The 16,329-nt window shown below is 38.6% G+C and overlaps 1 protein-coding gene across 1 annotated transcript; it reads right to left on the minus strand.

Annotated features, from left to right (window-relative positions):
- Positions 1 to 12,850: 12,850 nt before the first annotated feature.
- On the minus strand, positions 12,851 to 15,279 carry LOC103071859 (solute carrier family 22 member 24-like). The gene is made up of 4 exons (XM_007462209.1): positions 15,208 to 15,279; positions 14,600 to 14,765; positions 13,984 to 14,294; positions 12,851 to 12,958 (listed from the first exon to the last, which is right to left on the minus strand). Exons 1-4 carry the CDS (start codon positions 15,277 to 15,279, stop codon positions 12,851 to 12,853), a joined length of 657 nt encoding a protein of 218 aa, XP_007462271.1.
- Between the last annotated feature and the right edge of the window lie 1,050 nt (positions 15,280 to 16,329).

The raw sequence follows: 16,329 nt of genomic DNA on the forward strand, positions 1-16,329 counted from the left end.
TATGTACCACATCTTCTTTACCCATTCCTCTGTTGATGGACATTTAGGTTGCTTCCATGTCCTGGCTATTGTAAATCTCATTGTAGTTTGCATTTATCTAATAATTAGTGATGTTGTACATCTTTTCATGTGTTTTTGGCCATCTGTATGTCTTCTTTGGAGAAATGTCTATTTAGATCTTTTGCCAACTTTTTGATTGGGTTGTTTGTTTTTTTTTGTTTGTTTGTTTTTTGCTGTACACGGGCCTCTCACTGTTGTGGCCTCTCCCGTTGTGGAGCACAGGCTCCGGACACGCAGGCTCAGCGGCCATGGCTCACGGGCCCAGCCACTCCACGGCATGTGGGATCTTCCCGGACCGGGGCACGAACCCGTGTCCCCTGCATCGGCAGGTGGACTCTCAACCACAGCGCCACCAGGGAAGCCCTGTTTTTCTTTTTTGATATTGAGCCACATGAGCTGTTTGTATATTTTGGAGATTAATCTCTTGTTCGCTTCATTTGCAAATATTTTCTTCCATTCTGTGAGTTGTCTTTTCGGATTTTTTGTTTGTTTGTTTTTATGGTTTCCTTTGCTGTGCAAAAGCTTTTCAGTTTAATTAGATCCTATTTGTTTATTTTTGTTTTTATTTTCATTACTCTAGGAGGTGGATCCAAAAAATATTGCTGTGATTTATGTCAAAGAGTGTTCTATGTTTTCTTCTAGGAGTTTTATTGTATCTGATCTTACATTTAGGTCTTTAATCCATTTTGAGTTTATTTTTGTGTAAGGTGTTAGAGAACGTTCTAATTTCATTTTTTTACATGGAGCTGTCCAGTTTTCCAAGCACCACTTATTGAAGAGACTATCTTTTCTTCATTGTATATTCTTGATTCCTTTGTCATAGATTAATTGACTATAGGTGCGTAGGTTTACTTCTGGGCTTTCTATCCTGTTCCCTTGATCTCTATTTCTGTTTTTGTGCCAATACCATACTGTTTTGATTATTGTACATCTGTAGTGTAGTCTGAAGTCAGGGAGTCTGATTCTTCCAGCTCCGTTTTTCTTTCTCAAGATTGCTTTGGCTATTGGTGGTCTTTTGTGTATCCATACAAATTTTAAGATTTTTTTGTTCTAGTTCTGTGAAAAATACTATTGATAATTTGACAGGGATTGCATTGAGTCTGTAGATTGCCTTGGGTAGTATAGTCATTTTGACAATATTGATTCTTCCAGTACAAGAACTTTCATATATCTTTCCATCTGTTTATGTCATCTCCAATTTCTTTCATCAGCGACTTACAGTTTTCAGAGTACAGGTATTTTGCCTCCTTAATTAGGTTTATTTCTAGGTAATTTATTCTTTTTGATGCAATGGTAAATGGGATTGTTTCCTTCATTTCTCTTTCTGATCTTTCATTGTTAGTGTATACGAATGCAAGAGATTTCTCTGTATTAATTTTGTATCCTGCAAATTTACTGAATTCATTGGTGACCTCTAGTAGTTTTCTGGTAGCACCTTTAGGATGTTCTATGTATAGTTTCATGTCATCTGCAAACACTGACAGTTTTAATTCTTTCTTTCCAATGTGGATTCCTTTTATTTCTTTTTCTTCTCTGATTGCTGTGGCATTTGCCTTATACATTGACTTGCTCCTATGTTGGGTGCATATGTATTTATAATTGTCATAACTTATTCTTGGACTGATGCCTTGATCATTATGTACTGTCCTTCTTTGTCTCTTGTAACAGTCCTTTCATTTTAACAACTTTATTGGAGTATAATTGCTTTACAATGGTGTGTTAGTTTCTGCTGTATAACAAAGTGAATCAGCTTTATGTATACATATATCCCCAAATCTCCTCCTTCTTGCGTCTCCCTCCCATTGTCCCTATCTCACCCATCTAGGTGGTCACAAAGCACTGAGATGATCTCCCTGTGCATTGCAGCTGCTTCCCACTAGTTATCTATTTTACATTTGGTAGGGTACATATGTCCATGTCACTCTCTCACATTGTCCCAGCTTACCCTTCCCTCTCCTCATGTCCTCAAGTCCATTCTCTATGTCTGCATCTTCAATCCTGTTCTGTCCTTAGATTCTTTTTTTTTTAACATCTTTATTGGAATATAACTGCTTTACAACGGTGTGTTGGTTTCTGCTTTATAACAAAGTGAATCCATTATACATATACATATATCTCCATATCTCTTCCCTCTTGCATCTCCCTTCCTCCCACCCTCCCTATCCCACCCCTCTAGGTGGTCACATAGCACCAAGCTGATCTCCCTGTGCTATGCGGCTGCTTCCCACTAGCTATCTATTTTACATTTGGTAGTGTATATACGTCCATGTCACCTCTCACTTTGTCCCATCTTACCCTTCCCCTCCCTGTGTCCTCAAGTCCATTCTCTAGTAGGTCTGTGTCTTTATTCCTGTCTTGCCCCTAGGTTCTTCTGACCCTTTTTTTTCTTTTTCTTTTTCTTTTTTTTTACATTCCATATATATGTGTTAGCATACGGTATTTGTTTTCCTCTTTCTGACTTAGTGCACTCTGTATGACAGACTCTAGGTCCATCCACCTCACTACAAATAACTCAATTTCATTTCTTTTTATGGCTGAGTAATATTCCATTTTATATATGTGCCACACCTTCTTTATCCATTAATCTGTTGATAGGCACTTAGGTTGCTTCCATGTCCTGGCTACTGTAAATAGAGCTGCAATGAACATTGTGGTGATTGACTCTTTGAATTATTGTTTTCTCAGGGTATATGCCCAGTAGGGGGGTTGCTTGGTCATATGGTAGTTCTATTTTTAGTTTTTTAAGGAACCTCCATACTGTTGTCTATAGTGGCTGTGTCAATTTACATTCCCACCAACAGTGCAAGAGGGTTCCCTTTTCTCCAGACCCTCTCCAGCATTTATTGTTTGTAGATTTTTTGATAATGGCTATTTTCACCAGTGTGAGGTGATATGTCATTGTAGTTTTGATTTGCATTTCTCTAATGATTAATGATGTTGAACATTCTTTCACATGTTTCTGGGCCACGTGTATATCTCCTTTGGAGAAATGTGTATGTAGGTATTCTGCCCATTTTTGGATTGGGTTTTTGTTCTTTTGATATTGAACTGCATGAGCTGCTTGTAAATTCTGGAGATTAATCCTTCGTCAGTTGCTTCATTTGCAAATATTTTCTCCCATTCTGACGGTTGCCTTTTCATCTTGTTTGTTTTCCTTTGATGTCCAAAAGCTTTTAAGTATCATTAGGTCACATTTGGATTTTTTGTTTGTTTGTTTTTATTTCTATTTCTCTAAGAGGTGGGTCAAAAAGGATCTTGTGTGATTTATGTCATAGAGTGTTCTGCCTATGTTTTCCTCTAAGAGTTGGACAGTGTCTGGCCTTACATTTAGAACTTTAATCCATTTTGAGTTTATTTTTGTGTATGGTGTTAGGGAATGTTCTAATATCATTCTTTTACATGTAGCTGTCCAGTTTTCCCAGCACCACTTATTGAAGAGGCTGTCTTTTCTCCATTGTATATTCTTTCCTCCTTTATTAAAATTAAGGTGACCATATGTGTATGGGTTTAACTCTGGGCTCTCTATCCTGTTCCATTGATCTATATTTCTGTTTTTGTGCCAGTACCACACTTTCTTGATTACTGTAGCTTTGTAATATAGTCTGAAGTCAGGGAGCCTGATTCCTCCAGCTCCATTATTCTTTCTTAAGATTGCTTTGGCTATTCAGGGTCTTTTGTGTTTCCATACAAATTGTGAAATTTTTTATTCTAGTTCTGTGAAAAATGCCAGTGGTAGTTTGATAGGGATTGCATTAAATCTGTAGATTGCTTTGGGTAGTATAGTCATTTTCACAATGTTGATTCTTCCAATCCAAGCACATGGTATATCTCTCCAACTGTTTGTATCATCTTTAATTTCTTTAATCAGTATCTTGTAGTTTTCTGCATACAGGTCTTTTGTCTCCTTAAGTTGGTTTATTCCTAGGTATTTTATTCTTTTTGTTGGAATGGTAAATGGGAGTGTTTCCTTAATTTCTCTTTCAGATTTTCCATCATTAGTGTAAAGGAATGCAAAATATTTCTGTGCATTAATTTTGTATCCTGCAACTTTACCAAATTCATTGAATAGCTCTAGTAGTTTTATGCTAGCATCTTTAGGATTCTCTACGTATAGTGTCATGTCATCTGCAAACAGTGACAGCTTTACTTCTTCTTTTCCAATTTGGGTTCTTTTTATTTCTTTTTCCTCTCTGATTGCTGTGGCTAAAAATTCCAAAACTATGTTGAATAATAGTGGTGAGAGTGGGCGACCTTGTCTTGTTCCTGACCTTAGTGGAAATGGTTTCAGTTTTTCACCATTGAGAATGATGTTGGCTGTGGATTTGTCATATGTGGCCTTTATTATGTTGAGGTAAGTTCCCTCTATGCCTACTTTCTGGAGGGTTTTTATGATAAATGGATGTTGAATATTGTTAAAAACTTTTCCTGCATCTACTGAAATGATCATATGGTGTTTATCCTTCAATTTGTTAATATGATGTATCACATTGATTGATTTGTGTATATTGAAGAATCCTTGCATTCCTGGGATAAACCCCACTTGATCATGGCGTATGATCCTTTTAATGTGCTGTTGGATTCTGTTTGCTAGTATTTTGTTGAAGATTTTTGCATCTAAGTTCATCAGTGATATTGGCCTGTAGTTTTCTTTCTTTGTGCCATCTTTGTCTGGTTTTGGTATCAGGGTGATGGTGGTCTCATAGAATGAGTTTCGTAGTGTTCCTCCCTCTGCTATATTTTGGAAGAGTTTGAGAAGGATAGGTGTTAGCTCTTCTCTAAATGTTTGGTAGAATTCGCCTGTGAAGCCATCTGGTCCTGGGCTTTTGTTTGTTGGATGATATTTAATCACAATCTCAATTTCAGTGCTTGTGATTGGTCTGTTTATATTTTCTATTTCTTCCTGGTTCAGTGTCGGAAGATTGTGCTTTTCTAAGAATTTGTCCATTTCTTCCAGGTTGTCCATTTTATTGGCAAATAGTTGCTTGCAGTAATCTCTCATGATCCTTTGTATTTCTGCGGTTTCAGTTGTTACTTCTCCTTTTTCATTTCTAATTCTGTTGATTTGAGTCTTCTTTTTTTTTCTTGATGAGTCTGGCTAATGGTTTATCAATTTTGTTTACCTTCTCAAAGAACCAGCTTTTAGTTTTATTGATCTTTGCTATCGTTTGCTTCATTTCTTTTTCATTTATTTCTGATCTGATCTTTATGATTTCTTTTCTTCTGCTAATTTTGGGGTTTATTTATTCTTCTTTCTCTAATTGCTTAGATGTAAGATTAGGTTGTTTATCTGAGATGTTTCTGTTTCTTAAGGTAGGATTGTATTGCTATAAACTTCCTTCTTAGAACTGCTTTTGCTGCATCCCATAGGTTTTGGCTCATCGTGTTTTATTGTCATTTGTTTCTAGGTATTTTTTGATTTCCTCTTTGATTTCTTCAGTGATCTCTTGGCTATTAAGTAGTGTATTGTTTAGCCTCCATGTGTTGGTATTTTTTACAGATTTTTTTCCTGTAATTGACATCTAGTCTCATAGCGTTGTGGTCAGAAAAGATACTTGATATGATTTCAATTTTCTTAAATTTACCATGCCTGATTTTGTGACCCAAGATATGATTTGTCCTGGAGAATGTTCCATGAGCACTTGAGAAGAATGTGTATTCTGTTGTTTTTGGATAGAATGTCCTATAAATATGAATTAAGTCCATCTTGTTTAATGTATCATTTAAAGCTTGTGTTTCCTTATTTATTTTCATTTTGGAGGATCTGTCCATTGTTGAAAGTGGGGTGTTAAAGTCCCCTACTACCATGGTGTTACTGTCGATTTCCCCTTTTCTGGCTGTTAGTCTTTGTCTTAGGTATTAAGGTGCTCGTATGTTGGGTGCACAAATTTTACTATTGTTATATCTTCTTCTTGGTTTGATCCCTTGATCATTATGTAGTGTCCTTCTTTGTCACGTGTAGTAGTCTTTGTTTTCAAGTCTATTTTGTCTGTTATGAGAATTGCTGGTCCAGCTTTCTTTTGATTTCCATTTGCATGGAATATCTTTTTCCATCCCCTCACTTTCAGTCTGTATGTGTCCCTAGGTCTGAAGTGGGTCTCTTGTAGACAGCATATATATGGGTCTTGTTTCTGTATCCATTCATCCAGTCTATGTCTTTTGGTTGGAGCATTTAATTCTTTTATATTTAAGGTAATTATCGATATATATGTTCCTATTACCATTTTCTTATTTGTTTTGGGTCTGTTATTGTAGGTCTTTTCTTTCTCTGTGTTTCCTGCCTAGAGAAGTTACTTTAGCATTTTTTGTAAAGCTGGTTTGGTGGTGCTGAATTCTCTTAGCTTTTGCTTGTCTCTAAAGGTTTTAATTTCTCTGTCAAATATGAATGAGATCCTTGCTGGGTAGAGTAGTCTTGGCTGTAGGTTTTTTACCTTCATCACTTTAAATATGTCCTGCCACTCCCTTCTGGCTTTCAGAGTTTCTGCTGAAAGATCAGCTGTTAACCTTATGGGGATTCCCTAGTGTGTTATTTGTTATTTTTCCCTTGCTGCTTTTAATATTTTTTCTTTGTACTTAATTTTTGATAGTTTGATTAATATGTGTCTTGGCGTGTTTCTCCTTGGATTTATCCTGTATGGGACTCTCTGTGCTTCCTGGACTTGATTAACTATTTCCTCTCCCATGTTAGGGAAGTTTTCAACTATAATCTCTTCAAATATTTTCTCAGTCCCTTTCTTTTTCTCTTCTTCTGGGACCCCTATAATTCGAATGTTGGTGCATTTAATGCTGCTGTAATCTTGATTGTTAACTTCCTTCTACTAACTTTGGGCTTAGTTTGTTCTTTTTTCTACTTCTTTGAGGTATAAAGTTAGATTGTTTATTTAAGATCGTTTTTCTTTCTAACATAGACATTTGTTACTATAAAATTCACTTTTACTAGTATCTTGCCACATCTCAGAAATTATGGTGTGCTGTGATTTTGTTTTTCTTTGTCTCAGATATATATATATTTTTTTCGGTACGCGGGCCTCTCACTGTTGTGGCCTCTCCCGTTGCAGAGCACAGGCTCCAGAGGCGCAGGCTCAGCAGCCATGGCTCATGGGCCCAGCCACTCCGCGGCATGCGGGATCCTCCCGGACCGGGGCACGAACCCGTGTCCCCTGCATCGGCAGGCGGACTCTCAACCACTGCACCACCAGGGAAGCCCTGTCTCAGATATTTTTAAAACCCTCTTTCAATTTCCTCTTCAGTGGAATGTTTGTTCAAGAGTGTGTTGTTAATGTCTACATACTTGTGATAAAAATGTAGGTGCCCAATTAACTGGGTATAGAAGGAACATACCTGAACATAATAAAGATGATATACAACAGGTCTTCAGATAACATCATACACAGCAGTGACACTTTGAAATATTTCCCTCTATGTTCAGGGGAAAAAAGTGTGCCCACTCACACCTCTCCTATCAACATAATCCTGGAAGTCCTACTCAGAGCTACCAGGAGAGAAAAAGACGTAAAATGTATCCATACTGGAAAGGAGGAATTACATCCTCTCTGTTTGCAGATGATATGAACTTGTACATAGAAAATCCTGTCAACTCAACCAAAAAAATTTGTTAGAACTAATGTACAAATTCAGTAACTTTGTAGGATACAAAATTAACATATAGAGATCAAATGCATTTCTACATGCTAACAAAGAAATATCTGATTCCTCCAGCTCGGTTTTTCTTTCTCAAAATTGCTTTGGCTATTCGGGGTCTTTTGTGTTTCCATACAAATTGTGAAATTTTTGTTCTAGTTCTGTGAAAAATGCCAGTGGTAGTTTGATAGTGGTTGCATTGAATCTGAGGATTGCTTTGGGTAGTAGAGTCATTTTCACAATGTTGATTCTTCCAATCCAGGAACATGGTATATCTCTCCATCTACTTGTATCATCTTTAATTTCTTTTATCAGTGTCTTATAATTTTCTGCATACAGGTCTTTTGTCTCCTTAGGTAGGTTTATTCCTAGATATTTTATTCTTTTTGTTGCAGTGGTAAATGGGAGTGTTTTCTTAATTTCACTTTCAGATTTTTCATCATTAGTGTATGGGAATGCAAGATATTTCTGTGCATTAATTTTGTATCCTGCTACTTTAACAAATTCATCAATTAGCTCTAGTAGTTTTCTGGTAGCATCTTTAGGATTCTCTTTGTATAATATCATGTCATCTGCAAACAGTGACAGCTTTACTTCTTTTCCAATTTGGATTCCTTTTCTTTCTTTTTCTTCTCTGATTGCTGTTGCTAAAATTTCCAAAACTATGTTGAATAATAATGGTGAGAGTGGGCAGCCTTGTCTTGTTCCTGATCTTAGTGGAAATAGTTTCAGTTTTTCACCATTGAGGACGATGTTGGCTGTGGGTTTGTCATATATGGCCTTTATTATGTTGAGAAAATTTCCCTCTAAGCCTACTTTCTGGAGGGCTTTTATCATAAATGGATGTTGAATTTTGTCAAAAGCTTTCTCTGCATCTATTGAGATGATCATATGGTTTTTCTCCTTCAGTTTGTTAATATGGTGTATCTGATTGATTTGCATATATTGAAGAATCCTTGGATTCCTGGATTCCCACTTGGTCATAGTGTATGATCCTTTATGTGCTGTTGGATTCTGTTTGCTAGTATTTTGTTGAGGATTTTTGCATCTATGTTCATCAGTGATATTGGCCTGTAGTTTTCTTTCTTTGTGACATCTTTGTCTGGTTTTGGTATCAGAGTGATGGTCCCTGACTTCAGACTATACTACAAAGCTACAGTAATCAAGACAGTATGGTACTGGCACAAAAACAGAAATATAGATCAATGGAACAGGATAGAAAGCCCAGAGATTAACCCACGCACATATGGTCACCTTACCTTTGATAAAGGAGGCAGGAATATACAGTGGAGAAAAGACAGCCTCTTCAGTAAGTCGTGCTGGAAAACTGGACAGCTACATGTAAAAGAATGAAATTAGAACACTCCCTAACACCATACACAAAAATAAACTCAAAATGGATTAAAGACCTAAATATAAGGCCATACACCATCAAACTCTTAGAGGAAAACATAGGCAGAACACTCTATAACATAAATCACAGCAAGATCCTTTTTGACCCACCTCCTAGAGAAATGGAAATAAAAACAAAAATAAACAAATGGGACCTAATTAAACTTAAAATCTTTTGCACAACAAAGTAAACCATAAACAAGATGAAAAGACAACCCTCAAAATGGGAGAAAATATTTGCAAATGAAGTAACTGACAAAGGATAAATCTCCAAAATTTAGAAGCAGCTCATGCAGCTCAACATTAAAAAAAACAAACAACCTAATCCAAAAATGGGCAGAAATAGACATTTCTCCAAAGAAGATGTACAGATTGCCAACAGACACATGAAAGAATGCTAATCATTAATCATTAGAGAAATGCAAATCAAAACTACAATGAGATATCTCACACCAGTCAGAATGGCCATCATCAAAAAATCTAGAAACAATAAATGCTGAAGAGGGTGTGGAGAAAAGGGAACCCTCTTGCACTGTTGGTGGGAATGTAAATTGATACAGCCACTATGGAGAACAGTATGGACGTTCCTTAGAAAACTAAAAATAGAACTACCATGTGACCCAGCAATCCCACTACTGGGCATATACCCTGAGAAAACCACAATTCAAAAATAGTCATGTACCAAAACGTTCATTGCAGCTTTATTTACAATAGCCAGGACATGGAAGCAACAAAAGTTTCCATCAACAGATGAATGGATAAAGAAGACGTGGCACATATATACAATGGAATATTACTCAGCCATAAAAAGGAACGAAACTGGGTTATTTGTAGTGAGGTGGATGGACCTAGAGTCTGTCATACAGAGTGAAGTAAGTCAGAAAGAGAGAAACAAATACCGTATGTTAACACATATATATGGAGTCTAAAAAAAAAAAAACAATGGTCCTGAAGAACCTAGGGACAAGATGGGAATAAAGATGCAGACCTACTAAAGAATGGACTTGAGGATATGGGGAGGGGGAAAGGTAAGCTGGGGCAAAGTGAAAGAGTGACATGGACATATATACACTACCAAATGTAAAATAGATAGCTAGTGGGAAGCAGCCACATAGCACAGGGAGATCAGCTGGGTGCCTTGTGACCACCTAGAGGGGTGGGATAGGGAGGGTGGGAGGGAGGGAGATGAAAGAGGGAGGAGATATGGGGACATATGTATATGTATAACTGATTCACTTTGTTATAAAGCAGAAAATAACACACCATTGTAAAGCAATTATACTCCAATAAAGATGTTAAAAAAATAAAAGAAGTATCTGAAAAAGCTGATAAAACAACAGCCCCCACAGACCTACTAGAGAAACCACTTGAGGATACAGGGAGGGGGACGGGTAAGCTGGGGCAAAGTGAAAGAGTGACATGGACATATATACACTACCAAATGTAAAATAGATAGCTAGTGGGAAGCAGCCGCATAGCACAGGGAGATCAGCTTGGTGCCTTGTGACCACCTAGAGGGGTGTGATAGGGAGGGTGGGAGGGAGGGAGATGCAAGAGGGAAGAGATATGGGGACATATGTATATGTATAACTGATTCACTTGGTTATAAAGCAGAAAATAACACACCATTGTAAAGCAATTATACTCCAGTAAAGATGTTAAAAAAAAAAAAAAGAAACAGTCCCATTTACTATAGAATCAAAAACAATAAAATAATTAAGTATAATTTTAACCAAGGAGATGAAAGATCTGGATGCTGAAAATAAGACTTTGATGAAAGAACGTAAGACACAAATAGATGGAAAGATGACGCGTGTTCATATTAGAAAAATTAGTATTTTTACAATGTCCATACTACGCAAAGCCATCTATAGATTCAGTGCAATCTCTTTCAAAATTCTAATGACATTTTTCACAGAAATAGAAAAACTATCCTAAAATTTATGTGAAATAACCAATGACCCTAAATAGTCAAAGCAATCCTCACAAAGAAGATCCAAGCTAGAAGCATCACACTTTTGATTTCAAACTATACTACAAAGCTATAGTAATAAAACAGTATGGTACTGGCATTAAAATAGACCATAAACCAATAGAAAAGAATTATGATCCCAGAAATTAAGTCTTCAGATACCATATGTGGTAAAGAAGCCAATAACAGTGTCTTCAGTAATGGTATTGAAAAAACTGTATAATCACATAGAGAAGAATGAAGTTTGACCCCTATATACACAATTGAAAAATTTCACTCAAAATGGATTAGACTTACACAATACCCTGAAACAGTAAAATTCCTGGAAAAAAAGATAAGGACAAAGCCCCTTGACATTGGTCTTGAAAACAGTGTTTTGGATATATTAGCCTTCTGAACTGGCATAAGGGTACATCTCATTGTTTTCATTTGTAATTCTCTAATGATTAGAGATATTATGCATCTTTTTGTATACCTGTTCACTATTTCTATGTGATCTTTGGAGAAATACCTATTGATTTCCTTTGCCCATTTAAAAAGTCAGGTTATTTGTGGATTTTTGCCATTGGTTGTAGTAGTTCCCTGTAAATTTTGGATAGTAACTCTTTATCAGCTATATGACTTTCAAATATTTTCTCTCATTCTGTAGGTTTCCTTTTCATTTTGTTGATCATTTCCTTTGGTTTGCGAAGTTTTTTAGTTTGACATCATCCCACTTTGTTTTTCCTTTTCATGATGGTGTTCAGAACTTTTAACCTATTTTTAGTTTAAAATCTTTAGCTTAGCTATAAGGCTCCCTCTTCTTTCCTTAAGTTTCCACACTCATCACCTGTCATAACCCACTTCCACACACAGCCACACATATCTATCACCCTATGCCCATATAAAGAGATCAATCAGCATTTTATTGTGAATCATCATAAAGGGTTCTGTTGGAAGACTGGCCAATATGAGCACTCTGACCCTGAAATCTTTTATGAATTACACTGAGGTGATACATTCAGAGTCCACAATTTTCATCTGTAGGATTAAATGATGTTAGGCTTACAGACAACAAGGGATACTTTAAGCCTTTCACTTCCCCTACAGGAGACTTGCATGTATTGCTGCCATGGTTGTCCTCTTACTTTCAAATGATTACTGCCAGGCACAGAATAACCCAAACCTCTCACACACAAGTTATAACACCAGGGGTCTACAGATTAATTACCTTACATGTTTGCAAGTATTACCTCTAACGAGGCTTTTTTTTTTTTTTTTTTTACAGAATCAGACATCCAGATTATAGCCACAACATGTCTTAATTCAACTTCAGTACCAAATAACAAAGCACCAGGTTTTATAGAATGAATACTAATTACAGTGGGGTAACCACAGCATGATGACTGATGTAGAAAACCACAGCATTTAGCTCACTGAGTCTGTAAGGTACTTAATATAGAAGCTATGGCAAAGGCCTGAATTCCTTTTACTTCCCATTGGCAACTCCTTCTCATCTTTATAAATGAAGTTTACGGCAACTTGCCTCTAAATGCTGTTCTGAAATGTTCCCAGATCTCTTAAAGAGGTCATTTCTGTCTCCAGTACAGAGAGCTCTGTGGCAACAAAATGGCATTTATCACAATGAGTTTAATGCTGCATTTCCATCTATAGCTGCCTGGGAACCAAGGCAACCCACAACAGTTTAAATTGTATACTGGGGGAGCTCAATAAAGACTTCTTTATGAAACAGTTAATCATAAACTGTGAAAACACCACAGAGGAAGGGCAGCAGTGAGCTAGAGACACTCATCTGTCTGAGAGATGGCCATATATGAGGCCCCACACCAGCATTCCAGCCATGAATCGGGATTGAACCACTGGTTTCTGTGACTGATGATCACATACGAGGTCCCACTGGAAGAGGAGGAAACCAGCACAGAGGAGCTTCACATCATCTTGTATCCCTCAATGTGCACTGACTCCAATAGCCCTCAGTGAACACACCCTCTGGCTTCCTTTACTACATCCACTCATCTGTATCATTCATGTCTCAGCTTAAGCATATATTTTCTAGAATTCCTCAGCTAACTCTCCTAGGTTATCTTGGGGCCAATCATTACATTCACTTAGCACTGCATACCTCAGTAGACCTCAATATTGGTACACATTGAAAACACTGAAGTTGTTTTTTTTGAAGATGTTGGGGGTAGGAGTTTATTAATTAATTAATTTATTTTTGCTATGTTGCGTCTTCATTTCTGTGCGAGGGCTTTCTCGAGTTGTGGCAAGCGCGGGCCACTCTTCATCGTGGTGCGTGGGCCTCTCACTATCGCGGCCTCTCTTGTTGCGGAGCACAGGCTCCAGACGCGCAGGCTCAGTAGTTGTGGCTCACGGGCCTAGTTGCTCCGCGGCATGTGCGATCCTCCCAGACCAGGGCTCGAACCCGTGTCCCCTGCATTAGCAGGCAGATTCTCAACCACTGCACCACCACGGAAGCCACACTGAAGTTTTTTTCAACACTGATTCCCAGATTTCACACCCAGAGTGAAATGCACTCCGATTTGTTTCTCAGAAAAGTAGCCAGGACATGGAATTAAAAAAAGACAACTAACAAATAGTTGCAATTTGCAACTAGGTTGAGAGCAAATGACCAAGAATAATTTTCCACAATTTATATCAAGTACTTATCCAACCATCAATCTTCACATTAAATTTAAAGCTTTGTGATAGTAAAATTCATGTCTAGTTTGTTGATTTCACTGTCATCAATTGTGCTATAAGTGCTTGGCAATTAAAGAGATAAGCAATCACTTTTCCTAAAAGAATGAAAGAGAGATGGCTACATTATCTACTCAGTAACTGAGTATTTGAATAGTGCCTATTTGTGTTATTCTAAACACCCACACCATGCACTCAGAAGAGGTAAATGGGGCCTTTACCTCAGTCACAACGGTGGAGAAGAAGGAGCTTCGGTCATACACCCAGCCGTCCACGCAGGGCTCCGTGTCCGGGTCACTCATGTTGGGGAAGGTCCCGTTCAGGTGAAGGAGCTGCCACTGGGGGAGGAGGAAATGATGACATTTCTCTGGTTTCAAGCTAGAATCTAATGGGATGGAGATTCTCAGGAGGGTGTCTTGGCTGAGGGTCCCAGTGTCATTATCAGAGACAGTGCCATTATCAAGGATGTGGACCCAGCAGCGATGACCAGGAATGGCTGCAGTGAAATTCTCCAATAGTAGATGACAAACTACTATCATGAGAGAAGGAAGAATTAAAACCAGCTGAAGGGGCTTCCCTGGTGGCGCAGTGGTTGGGAGTCCGCCTGCCGATGCAGGGCACGCGGGTTCGTGCCCCGGTCCGGGAGGATCCCACATGCCGCGGAGAGGCTGGGCCCGTGAGCCATGGTCGCTGAGCCTGCACATCTGGAGCCTGTGCTCCGCAACCATTAAATATATAGGTGTCTGGCATTCAGTAAAGAAGTAATTAATATTTGCTGAAAGAATGAGCACCTAATAGTGACTAAAAATTCTAGAAGCTTGTTCATTACTCTGTCACCCTTAAACACCCACACCATGCACTCAGAAGAGGTAAATGGGGCCTTTACCTCAGTCACAACGGTGGAGAAGAAGGAGCTTCGGTCATACACCCAGCCGTCCACGCAGGGCTCCGTGTCCGGGTCACTCATGTTGGGGAAGGTCCCGTTCAGGTGAAGGAGCTGCCACTGGGGGAGGAGGAAATGATGACATTTCTCTGGTTTCAAGCTAGAATCTAATGGGATGGAGATTCTCAGGAGGGTGTCTTGGCTGAGGGTCCCAGTGTCATTATCAGAGACAGTGCCATTATCAAGGATGTGGACCCAGCAGCGATGACCAGGAATGGCTGCAGTGAAATTCTCCAATAGTAGATGACAAACTACTATCATGAGAGAAGGAAGAATTAAAACCAGCTGAAGGGGCTTCCCTGGTGGCGCAGTGGTTGGGAGTCCGCCTGCCGATGCAGGGCACGCGGGTTCGTGCCCCGGTCCGGGAGGATCCCGCATGCCGCGGAGCGGCTGGGCCCATGAGCCATGGCCGCTGAGCCTGCGCCTCCGGAGCCTGTGCTCTGCAACGGGAGAGACCACAACAGTGAGAGGCCCGCGTATCGCAAAAACAAAACAAACAAACAAAAAAAAACAGCTGAAGGATCTGGAATTTCCCCAGGCCACCAAATTCATCCAGGAGTTCCTCAAAGGCCATTGTGTACAGGTGATCCTCACGAAGAGTCAGGATGACTTTAGCTACAACTTCAAAGGGAGAAAAACATTTCCTTTCACTAATTGACACTAAGTCTATGTGACCTCACACCAGTTTCTCGTCAATGGTTCCTGTTATCTCACTACTGCAACAGAGCAGTGGAAGCAATTTCCCCAGTCCTTTTGGAATCAGGAGGTATTTCTTCTTTAGAAAAGTCACAGAGAAAATAATTTACCAAAGATACTTCTATCTGATGACCATTAAATCTGTTTAAAGTTTTACTCTCTGAATGTGCTTGGGCTCAGTGATTTCTGTAAAGTCAGCTTTGGACTTTGGCATGTACAATGGTCTCTAAACAAGCTAAAATAAGGCTGCTACTGGGTCTTCGGTCACTTCCAGAAAATGGAATTTGAGACACACAGAAGTGAACTGCTTTATGATTTTCCTGTGGAAAGAACAGAAAATAAGTGTTTTTCTTGTTTACACTGAATTTAGATTAAAATAATTAACAAAATACAATCTTTTTTTTTTCAGTTTTAGGATCAGCTTTATTCTGCATTTTATCTTCACCAGGGAGAAGAAGGCAAAGAAGCTGGAGAACAGACTAGCCTGCGCCACACAGTCACAGATCACGTCTCTAAAGAGTAGACATGGTGGAAATTAAGTGCCTAAAGCAGGTCAGCAGTGAAGCACAAAGATCAACCACCAGGATCCCAAACATCTCATCTCGTCTTTCCTTCTTGGCTGTTTGGAATCAGTCATTTATATTTCATTTAGTTTCCTTTTCTAAAGCACAACCAACATTCCAACAAATAATCATTTTCTGTTCTTTTTTGGGGATGCAGAGACAAAATTACCCAGTTTTTGATTTTTGCAGCATCACCAGCTTGTTCTCCACAACCGTGGTGATGGTGATCCACACAGTCCACAAAATTCAATTTATTTTGAGGTTCAAGTGAGAGGTTGACACTCTGAAAGATGGATGGAGGCATCCTTGGCTGTTACACATCCAGGTCTGGGTGAATTTTTGCCCCAAAGGAGCTGAGCTAGGTT

The sequence above is a fragment of the Lipotes vexillifer genome, unplaced genomic scaffold (genome assembly GCF_000442215.2).
Source record: "Lipotes vexillifer unplaced genomic scaffold, Lipotes_vexillifer_v1.1 scaffold1129, whole genome shotgun sequence".
Classification (NCBI taxonomy): domain Eukaryota; kingdom Metazoa; phylum Chordata; class Mammalia; order Artiodactyla; family Lipotidae; genus Lipotes; species Lipotes vexillifer.